This window comes from Prunus persica, chromosome G1, assembly GCF_000346465.2.
Source record: "Prunus persica cultivar Lovell chromosome G1, Prunus_persica_NCBIv2, whole genome shotgun sequence".
NCBI lineage: Eukaryota > Viridiplantae > Streptophyta > Magnoliopsida > Rosales > Rosaceae > Prunus > Prunus persica.
Genome location: NC_034009.1, coordinates 27,530,437 through 27,542,757, shown reverse-complemented (window position 1 = coordinate 27,542,757; position 12,321 = coordinate 27,530,437). Strand labels below are relative to the sequence as shown.

General features: G+C 37.2%; 1 protein-coding gene across 1 annotated transcript; it reads left to right on the top strand.

Annotated features, from left to right (window-relative positions):
• LOC18789098 lies at window positions 8,677-12,225 on the top strand. The gene is made up of 7 exons (XM_007222981.2): window positions 8,677-9,917; window positions 9,992-10,141; window positions 10,295-10,510; window positions 10,609-10,730; window positions 10,882-11,045; window positions 11,521-11,675; window positions 11,760-12,225. The coding sequence occupies exons 1-7, from the start codon at window positions 9,651-9,653 to the stop codon at window positions 11,856-11,858; spliced, it is 1,173 nt and encodes a 390-aa protein (XP_007223043.1). The 5' UTR covers window positions 8,677-9,650; the 3' UTR covers window positions 11,859-12,225.

Genomic DNA, 12,321 nt, shown 5'->3' with positions numbered 1-12,321 from the left:
GGATTAGCCTTTGGCCGTATTGACCTAGGCAGTGGACTTGATTTCATAATAACAATAATAAGGATTAAAATATCATACACATTTTATCCATGCGCATTATCTTTATCCACAAACAAACAACATGAAAAACACTGCACCACCACTAACTTTTTCCGAGAATCTATTTCTTTTCTTTGCACCACCACTAACCACGAATCAATTGTGTCCGGGTGTCCCAACAATGCCATTCCAATCACGCACACAAACTCTAAGCACACGCATCTGATGCACTACTACTCCAAACACGAACACCATCACTCGAAGCACAAACATTGCCACTCCAAGTATAGATATTACCATTGTTTGTACTTCGTATAGTGAATAACTCCCTATTACTAATTGCATTTCTAATTTTAGAGAAACTTTTCTCTTTGTTTCATTCATATATTGCATCATCGCTTAGATCATCAATATTGACAAAAGGGTTTTTACTTACATGGAAGATTTTTATCGTTAATTAAAAGAATTCTACCATGATATACGATTATAAGTCTCCTTATATACTCACCATAAAATAACTCTAATTAATGAAATGATACACGAAGCTTCGTTCCACAAATGAATAATGTGATATATGATGGGCCAATCAATGTTTAAGATCCTCTTCAATATTATCTCACTCACTTATTCATCACATGTTTATCCGTCTGCTAGTAGTCAACTTTCTTTATTTGTCTTCTCATTCAATCGTCATGTCATATAGATAAACATTAACTAATTGTTTAATAGAAAAAAAAAAATTTGAAGCAAAGACCCAAGAATTATTTCTCCCCTCATCAACCGAGTCATGCTTAGAAGTCCTTATTTGTAGGAGTTGTATGGCTTACCCTTCAATTCCGATTAGTTGCAATATACTTTTGGAATTTTAAATTCAATCATTATAAAGAAAGTGGTGAATCCCACATAAAGGAAAAAAGGAAAAAATGTTCAAAAACTTAATGATGATGTTGAGTAAGCCATCCAATTTGCCTATAAATAGGCTTTCCATTGCTCAGCAAATTACACTAACGGAGAAGAGAGGAAAGAAAGGAAGAGTGAGAGGAAAGAAGAGAGAGTGTGAAATCTGAGTATTAGTGAGTTCTATCTTAGAGAAAATTCTATCAGTGTAAACACCAAAAGAGCAAATATAATTCTACTCCCAATATTTAGTGATACTTTTCATACTCTCACTTTACGACTACGACGACATGCAAACTTTTTTTTTTGTATTTTCACAATTTTTATGTTGTTTCATCCATGTTTGTTTAATTTATTTTTTTGTACTGTAATTTGGAATGGTGCGGTTTTATACCACATCCTGTTATTTTATGGTAGTGTAATTTTCAATGCCCATCGCATTATAACACATATTATCGTAATACAAATTATGGTGTGATCTTAAAACTCATCTTATTATATCTTGAATAGTGGCGCAGTTATATTGTCCACAATATATGATATGTTATATACTTCATATATATTAGGTGGCGGTTTTATCCCCACATTTACTTTATTTATTGTATAGTGTAGGTGATTTATTACCCATATGGGAGTATTTATTTAAAAGTGTGGTTTGGGTTTATCGTCCACACAACTGCCTTTACTTTTTATTTAAAAGTATGGAGTAGAATTAGTGTCCATACCAACATGTTTACTTTATCACACATTTACTTTATTATTTAAAGCATGGTGCGGGATAATGTCTATACATGAAGCAATTTAATTATGAATTTATTTTACTGCACATTTATATTTATTTAAAGTATGGTGCGGGATTATCATTCATACCAGCAATTTATTTAATGAATTAATTGTATGATATGATGAGTTTTACATCATACAAAGATCAGGACCAGAAGTTCCTTGATCCTCATCATACAACTACATCAGGACCTGAAGATCCTTGATGATGATAATGATATGAGAGTTGGCAGTCTTTTCGGTACTATATTCGTAAACAAGAGATCGGATCTGAAGATCCTTGATCCTTAATATGTAAATAAGGACCAGGAGTTCCTTGATAATGTAACAGTACCGTATTGGTTAATAGTGTCGTACACATGAATAGTAATTATATTGGCAAATGTACTGTACGCATGAATAGACACGTATTCATGATCTAATGAATAGTACTGTATACATGAATAGTGACGTATACATAAATATTAACTATTTTGGGTAAACCGTCACTATATACAAAAGGGAACCTGCAGTTCCTTAAACTCATGGATGAGCAATTAAATGAGAAGCCAGAAGCTCCTTAAAATATGGACAATTATGTAATGGCCTAAAGTCCCGAAATATGTACGGGAAATTATAAAAATGTCCATACCATGAAAATATGCGATTTTGGCCAGAAGTTCAAAATTTGACAATATTGAGATTATGAAGTTCCAATAGTTAAATGGACAACCCTTGAGGTATTAATGCAAATTGTGGTACACCACATATTTCTTTGGCATAAGAAAATGATGAATTTAATAAAGTTCGATTCTGTTACAATCAACACCTCAAGGAAGAAATATACTTTGTGAATTCTGGTTGTTAAGAATACACCGTGAAAATGAATTGAGGCTCCCCACATATTTTGTTATATTATATGATCAGGGCCGGAAGCCCATGGATCCAAATATATGAGAGATCTCGAACCTGAAGTTTTGGGTATATAGTAGTTAATGCTCTTCACTACTATATTGCAATATTATCATCACTTTTACTCAATTTATATTTCATGCCTATTTGAAAAAGACAAATAAATTTTCAAGTCGTGTTTAACCCATGCCAGAAGTTCCGAACTCACATGCATTGAAATATGTAATTTGAGAGATTTGATGTGGTTATTTGAACATATAAGGCACAAGGTTCCAAACTGTTATTTTGAAAAGATGTAAAGACCATAGGTGTAAGTTCAAGAATTTACCCAATTATTATAACAGGAAATGAGCATACAACAGATAGATTCTTTTCACCTGCAAGGAAGAAGCAGACTCTGTAAAATCTATAAAATTCCATTATGTTCTGGAAGCCTCAGAAAGAAGAGGACGGCGCCTCTTAAGCTTAGCCATGAGCCTCTAGTGGTCTACCATAATCTTTTCATTGGAAATCTGCAGCATGTCAAGCATTGTCCTCGTATCAATGGAGTGTGAACTCACCAGTTTCAACAAGGCCTTATTTTCCTTTTTAAGTTTCTCAACCTCTTATTGAGACTCATGAAGCATTTTCTAAAGAGATGAATTTCCAGTGTTCAGCTCCTGAATCTCGTTTGCTCTGGCATGTAAACAATCAGCCATGTTAGAAACAGAAACATCACTATAAATGCTAAAAGCCATTGAGTCATCAATAGTAGAGGTGTCAAACGGGCCGTGCCGGGTTGGCCCGTCCTATTTAAACTCGTGCTTTTAATATTTCCGTGTCGTGCCGTGTAGGCCTATTTAATTTATCGGGCCTTGTCGTGTTAGCCCATTTAGTAAAATCATTGATCCCGGCCCGACTCAAAGCCCATGTCCATATTGAAACAGGCCGGACCGGACTCGTGCCGTGCCCGTGCCATAATCGGGCCCAAGAACTAACCCATTTAATTTGAATTTTTTTCACTTGATTTTTTTTTTTGCCCACTAGATAATTCAAATTAACATTAAAAATATAATTAGAGGCAAGAAATGATGAACTACTTGAAAACATTAATCAATCAAACATCCAAACAATATAAAGGGGCGGAGGGAAAAAAGTGTCCAACTCCACAAAGTCCACTTCAACTTTTCATCTTTAAACAGCTTCTTATTTTATATGTAAAGAAATGTCTTGCTTTGATTATAAGAGAAGTGTATATGTCATATGCATTGATTAGATATCAAGTCCAATGTTGTTTAATTAATTTGTAGTTGATATGTTTAATTAATTAAGGACCCAAGTAATTTTCCTAAAATGAAAGACATCAAATATATATTTATGATTTTTTTTTTTAAAAAAAAATATAAACAATGACATTAGATGTCAAATTATTGCATTTTGAATTTTGAGAAGAAAAAAAAAGTTAAGTGGGCCGGGCTTGGGCCGTGCTTGAAGCTGGCTTGGGCCAAGCCCGGCCCATGTCAGGCCATAGACCGGCTCGGTCCATGTCGGTCCATGGGCCGGCCTGGTACATTAGACCTATTTTTTGATCCCGGCCCGGTCCAAATTTTATTGTCGTGCCAAGCACGGTCCACTAATATTCGTGCTCGTGCTGTGCCGTGCCTCATTTAAACGGGCTGGGCTCGTGCCGTGCTGGGCCAACCCGTCCCGTTTGACACCTCTAATCAATAGCCTCTTCGTCAGACCTTCCTATTAACAGTATTTCATCCATAGGAGAAAGGAAATTTATTGCTACTATGACAACAGTCGTATCATTCATCATCACAGAATCATTAACCGTGAGATGACAATTTTGGGATACAAAGGATGGACGCCAGACTTTGGCGTCATAGGTTGTTTTGGGAGCAACATTTAAATCAAGATGCTTTTGGGGAGAGAAGAAGAGGAAGCCATTTTAAAAGGGTTTCGAGGAAAGTCTTAGAAAAGCTAAATTTTTAGAAAATGGAAGGAAGTTGAGTTGAAACGCAATTACTCCAATCAGGCTATAGATGAAAATGTGGCACCGTTTCCAAGATCCCAATATTTTTTCGAATCCCCATATTCTCCTCTTCTTTTCCAGATTTCAAAACTTCACGCGGCCTTCATTAATGTCTATCAGCACTTTAAGGGTTCTCAAAGACTATTTTCATCAAAGCCGATCTTGCTTTGCAAATTTTACGGAGTTACTTTTTCAAAAGTATCTCGAGAACCTCACAAATTTTCGTAGTTAATTTGAGATTCACTGGATCAAACTATTCCTCCAATTTGTGTATAAATATGTTACTAACAAAATTTTCTTTGCAGAATACATCCAGTTTTCTCCAGCTTTCTTCATATGATGCAATATCCTCTTGTTTTTCCTATTAGTGAGCGTTCGATGTGGTTGAGAAGCGATACTATCCCTAATCACGTTTCAACTAGATCAGGGAACTATGAGGACGACCACATGCTCTAATCTCCTGAAGTTTTTCTAAACTAGGAGAAATGATAGTTTGTTGTCTGTTACCTCACTCGTTTTCTTCCTTGATTTCTTACCTGCCTTGCAATCAATATGCAATTATTTATATCTTTTCTTTCTTTTTACAATTCTCTATTCATAAGGGATTTTGTTTCTTTAGAACGAACATCTGAAGAACAAATCCATGTAGTGAACCTAACACTGAGGGTTATTTTTTTTGACAGAGACAGAAGAATTGTGATTTTTGCTTTTGCATGATATAACTAGATCATCAAGCATTACATTGTATTTGCTGAGCCGATACGAGCTTGAATGATATTTGAGCAAAGTTTCTCCCACCTAAGGATGTAAGCAATACTTGTGTTATTTCATGCTTGTACTATTATTTTAATATTTTTTACGACATCCTTAAAGGTAACCAAATGGGGAGATAAGGCCGTTCCAGAAGAACGCAATGCAAAGGACCATTCCAGAAGAATGACTTGCATTATAGATCGTTCCAAAAGAACGACTTGTATTATGACCATTCCAGAAAAATGGCTTGTATCATTCTGATATGTATTCATGAATTATTAATGCAAATTTCACATATTGCAAGTTGAATACATTGATAATACATTGCATAGATTAAAGTCCCATAAGAATAGAACATGTGTAAGATCCCACATCAACCAACAGAGAGGAGGTGATGTGCCTTATATGTGCACACCCGTATCCATCTAGCACGAGGCCTTTTGGGAGCTCACTGGCTTTGGAGTCGTAGGAACTCCGAAGTTAAGCGAGTTGGGGGCTAGAGCAATCCCAGGATGGGTGACCCACTGGGAAGTTGCTCGTGAGTTCCCAGAAACAAAACCGTGAGGGCAGAGAGAGGGGCCCAAAACGGACAATATCGTGCTACGGCGGAGTAGATCCCGGGATGTGACAATTTGGTATCAGAGCCACTCTACCATGTGGTGCGAGTGTGCCGACGAGGACGTCGGGCCCTTAAAGGGGGTGGATCGTAAGATCCCACATCAACCAACGGATAGGAGGTGATGTGCCTTATATGTGCACACCCGCATCCATCTAGCACGAGGCTTTTTGGGAGCTCACTGGCTTCGGAGTCGTAGGAACTCCGAAGTTAAGCGAGTTGGGGGCTAGAGCAATCCCAGGATGGGTGACCCACTGGGAAGTTGCTCCTGAGTTCCTAGAAACAAAACCGTGAGGGCAGAGAGAGGGGCCCAAAGCGAACAATATCGTGTTATGGCGGAGTCGATCCCGGGATGTGACAACATGAGTATAGCAGTGATCAATATGATGCACGCCTAATGCGTAGCAAATTATATGGTTTAAAGTCCCAGAAGGACAATTAATTAACATGTATGTATTAATCTATGGCATGCCTGCAGCATGACAGATATATGAGTTCTAAATGTTTCAACTCCCTAAATGAAGAGTATCTATGCCCTACTATAAAATAACGCTCCATTGGAGGTTAAGATCTACATTCTCACATAATTCATCCTATAAGAGATGTCTGTCTAGAAAGAAACAATAAAAGCTCCTAAAGTGGCATAGGTACCCAAAAGTAAAGAAATGTTCATAATTAATGCATACACATGCACATGAGAATGGTGGGATCACGAATTGATGAATGATAATTTTTAGTTTTGGAGTAGCTGCTCAAATCATCAATGGGCTGTGTTGATTGGAACCATGTTCTATTATTAAATGTTGACAATATCATTGGCCATAAATGGAAAGAGGCAATTCCATTACAGATGAGAATGAACGTGAAAGAACAAACCCATAGTACGAACCCCAAAGAGATGTTAACTCTGAAGGTTACGCATGAGTGTTGGAATAAAGAGGAATATACTCACTTTGTATGACACAATGTTTCTAGTAGAAACAAGAAATGTTGGTTTATAAATGCAATTGTGCCTTCTTATTGCATATTTACGGAGACCAACATGTTATCTTTAAGGGTTATTAAATGTACGGAGCATATCGCCAGAAGCGATTCCCTAAAGATATATAAATAGATGGGTTAAAGCTACATAATGTGTCATAAAGTATGATCCCTTAAATCCCTAAATGATTGAAATTACATGAAGTAAGTCTCTGAAGGGCATGTGCCTGAAGCACAAATTTTGTACTCAATAGTAATATATATAAATTGCCTCAATGAGTACACTAATTATGATATGGTTGCAACACATTACAACTCCTGAAGAGTTGATAATTGATCAAAACTCCTGAAGAATTAATACTTGGTCAAAACTCCTGAAGAGTTCAAGAAATATTGGTCTCGGCCTAAAGATTGAGCATTATGTCAACAAGATTCTTGCTTATACTAAGAAAATATTGAAGCATTTTTATGTGGATTATCCGTTAGGCACTTAAATGATTTTCCGGAAGTATATTGGACCAGACATTATATTTTTCAGATAGAACTTAGCTCCATCACCACCACTTTGGGATGATATGAGACATATTTGATGTTATCTCCACATAAAACTATATACGGGCATATTCTTTTCAAGTGAACTTACAAATAGCCTAGGTTTTGTTTGATTCACGGACTCTGGAAATTTTTATGATTTATATAGAGATAGTTCACTAGGGATGCATTTGCTTACTTAACTACATGAATTGTTGATGGTTACATCATTCACTCAATCCGAAAGATCTTCCCTCTAGAAAGATAGCCATGAAGATATCAGGGGGAGATATTTCTCAGGGGTAGCATCCAACAATATTACAAGATTGACTCACAGAAGCAGTGTCAACTATGACATTCAAAAAGATGATCAACAGTATGGCTTAAAAGATATTTGCCAAGCATCAGGGGGAGCGTGCTGTCAATAAAGATTTTCACATACTGTACTCTTTTTCCTTCGTCCAGGTTTTATTCCACTGGATTTTTCCTGGTAAGGTTTTAAAGTGGCAGTGTCGCACGCCTGTCAATATATACAGAATTTTATGTTACACATGGTTATGTACTCTTTTTCCATTAGACCAGTTTTTGTCCCACTGGATTTTACTGGCAAGATTTTTAACGAAGCATATCCCATACAAAGAAAAGAATGAAATAATATTCAAAAAAGCTTAATGATGATATTAAAGCTTAATAATGATGTTAGGTATGCCATCCAATTTGCGTATAAATAGGCTTCCCATTGCTTAGCAAATTACACCAACGGAGAAGAGAGGAAAGAAAGAAAGAGAAAAAATGAAGTGTGAGAGGAAAGAAGAGAGAGTGTGAAATCTGAGTGTTAGTGAGTTCTATCTGAAAGAAAATTATGTTAGTGTAAACACCAAAAGAGCAAATATAATTCTATACCCCATATTCAATGGTACTTTTTACACTCTGATTATTTTATTTTTATAACATCAATAACATTTTCATGAATTTTTTAGTTGTGTAAAAGACTACTTTAAATTTGTGTCACATTGTAAAAATTATAAATAGTTGATGTAGATTCGCTACAAAATTTGTATCAAAAATTCACACACACTACTCACATAATCCTCTTACTCATCTATCTAAATTGTACATCTAGATACACAATAATATCCATACGTTTTGTTAACGACAGTAATATATCTGAACTAGCGGAATAATTATTTTAATATTTTAATATTTTAATGTCACTCTAGTCATGGGAGAAAAACTTTCCTGGCACGGGGATGCCAGGTAAGTAATCCACCTAAGAAGTATCCCGACCCAATGAGCTTTGACAGCTGTCAGCAAATAAAACTTGAGTATAAGAAAATTTTTTTTTGAAGCCTGTTGCTCCTCCATCGTCCGCCTACCCTGCAACTTCACTTTAACACTCACCCCAAAAAAAAAAAATATTCGACAGACAAACATCTAGTCTTCTCTTCCAGACCGCTGCTCCGCGCCACATCCACCAACGTCGGCGACAAAGTCCACACCGCCATCATTCATCCTCTGCGTCTCTATCCCTCCTTCATGCTCCATCGTTGTTGGCTTCGTCTCCCTCTTCTCGTCGGCTCTCTCATCCTCACCTCTCTCTCTCTCAGGCCAACAACAGTGAGCGAGACGACCTTGCCAGCCTCCAAATTTGAGGTGGCTGACTTCAGATTTAGAGGCCAATATCTCCCTCTCTTTCTATCAACCTCTGATTTGGCTTATGCAAATGGAGAGAAAGAGAGGGAGGGAGGAAAGAAGAGAGAGAAAAGGAGAGGGAGGGATGAGTGAGAAAAAAGGGGTTTGATTTCAGGGAAAAAAAAAAAAAGGGTGTGAGTTGCAGAGTACGCTGAGGATGAAGAAGCAAGAGGCGACAAATTTTTTTTTCCCTCAATTTTTTTTGGACGACAGCTGTCAAGAGCTCATTGAATGGGGATACTTAGGTGGATTTCTTACCCTATCCCCGTGCCAGGAAAGTTTTTCTCCTAGCGAGGAGGCATTGTCGTGAAGGTCCAGGTGGCGGGTGGAGCTAAGCTCGAAGCGGACGCAAGCATTACCAAACAGAAAGAAGATTTTTATATGAATACGTCAGAGAAAGAGAGAGAAGGTCTTGCGTTTGATTGATTGAAATTTGAAGCTACCAGAGAAATGAGACTGTCCAGAATGTTGCCCTTAAGCTCATCAGCCATTAACAACGGCTCTCATATTTCCTCATCAACTTTGCCCTCATCCTTCTACTCTCTCACTCCTCGCCAACCCAGCATTAACCCCAAAAATCCCATCACCAGGAATTTCATCTCCCTCAACAAATCATCGTTTTCTCCCCTCAAATATTCAATCTTCACCAACAAGCAATACATGTCCACCGTTTGTAGCTCCAAATCTGACAATGGATCCCACGATTCCCCTTTCCAGGTTTTTTCCTCTCATCTATCAAGGTTTTCATTATTTATTTATTTATGATTTTTATATACATAAGTGGATTGCAGGGAGGTGAATCATTTTTCAGGGAAGTGTTGGCAAGTATGGAGGCTGTCTATTTGAGCAGGAACCCAACAGCAAAAGCAGTGTTGGAGCTCGTTGGGTCGGTTGCTGATGACCAAATTTGCTATGATCATTTCGCTTTTAGGACATTTGGGGTAATTTCTCTTTTCCTTCAATTAATACCAAATAGTGTTGATTTGTATTTTCATTATTAAGACATTAAACAGGTATGCATATGTATGCATTCATTTCAATTGATCTTGTTAGCATTGTTATTGAAGTTGGTTTTCATTTGGAACAATCAATAGGTGAATGGTTATGGGATTGACTCCATGGCTAAATTTTTCCTGGATTTCGGGTACACGCCGCGGGAGGAGTTAAGATTCCCTGCTAAAAAATTGAGAGCATTGTGGTTTTCTCCTCCCAGTGTTCCAACTTCTCGTGGTGGCAGTGGTGTTAATGGACCTTTACCAAGAGTGTTTGTATCTGAGCTTCTTGTGGATCAGATGAGTCCACAAACTCAGGTATGTATATATATATGTTGCTCTGTTTATCCAAATATGTTTTGATATTTGTCCTATTTCCCATTAGTTGAAACTTGAGAGTGTTCTTCAACATTCAGGATATAATCAAAAAGTACACTGGAATATCTGGTTCTGGAAATAAACATGCTGCTCTAGCAAGTGCACTGGGATCGTTAACGTGGGAAAAGCCATTGCATTCTGAATTTCAACAATTGGCTAGGTACTTGGTTTTCATTGTGTACCTATGTGCATATCTTACCGTTTGTATAAGCAAAATTTTCATATCTTAGATAAAGAGGTTAGATTTGAATATTGTAGCATATTATCTTCTCGCATGATATAAGGCTTATATCTGATTTATGGATATGTAGGGAAAGCGAATATGCTGCCTGGACCCTTGTCAATGGGTATGCACTAAACCATGCCACTATCTCAACTCATCAGCTGAAATCTCGATTGAGAGATATTAAAAACCTCAATCAGTTCATTGAGAAGAATGGGTTCAAGTTGAATTCTGAAGGGGGAACTCTGAAAGGTTTGTTACATGATCTGTAGCACAACAAACATGTCTTCGGAGCGATCTTGTGGTGATTTTTGTATATGTTCAATATTTATTTCTGATATAATACTAGGAGTATAGATTAAACCATGTTCATTTTCATGTACCTAAGCTGCTCATTCTAAGGCAGAACATGCAAATGCAGTTAGCGTCTTGCTAAGGTTTTGAGTAAATATACATCATCTTCTGTTAATAAAAAGGAAAAAAAAAAGAACGATGACAGAGATAGAGATTGATATAATTTCTTTATAGGAAAGTAGGGAATGATATTATTGGTATTCAGAAACTGATATGTTTGTTGGAACACATGACTGGGCCTTTGTGCGTATCATCAACTGAATTAATGTGGCTTGCCATAAGCAGAAGTTGAGTTAAGTGAAATTTCTTGCAATATCTTTTATTGCATATTACTCAATGCTGATTATTATGAGTTTACTTCTTCCATCAACAGTGAGCCCCGATGGCCTTCTTCAGCAAAGTTCAACTGTCGCAGATTCAATTCATTTCCAATTTTCTGATGGTCTAACTGAATCAGTCCCCTGCTCCTATATCGAGTTTGCTGAGCGCCTGGTGCTGCCTCAGTACAGTAATCTACCCCTTGAAGAGGTAACCAAACTTTTGTCTGTTGGTATTTTGGGTTTTTCAAGTTGCTTTTGGTGTTGCACAATTATGAACTAGCAACTTGCACAGGTCAAAGAGCATCACAGGCGAGATGGATTTGAGGTTGGAAATGCTGACAAGATCTTCGAGAGTACATCCAAAGAGCAGCTGACCAGGAAGGCTGGATGAAAGATTGATCCTTTACAATGATGAAGTGGATTTCACATTTGAAGATCCTCCAAAAAGAAAGGAACAAAAAATAAAACCTCTTCAGGGATTAAGTTTAGTGCATCTAACGAAGTGGTCTTCAAGGCTGAGATGGTAATGTAAATACGTGTGCCACCATTGGAGGAGTTGGAGCATGTATATATCTACTTGATAGAAATAATAACAGAAGGCAGGTCTTATGGGTTTTCTTTTTTTGGTGGTATGGGCTCAATGCAAATAAGCCACTTTGGAAATGCGTCCAGTTGACTCTTAGCTGTAGCTGTTGTGGCACAATATGCCCATAATGATTTTATTTCAATTTAAAATTAAATTTTCTTATCTTATGCTACATATTGCTATCTGATGGTGAGATCCTACCAACCCTGCCATCACTCTCCCACCTCCTCTCGTTGAATGGCGCCAAGCTTTTTACCAAGTCCAAAAT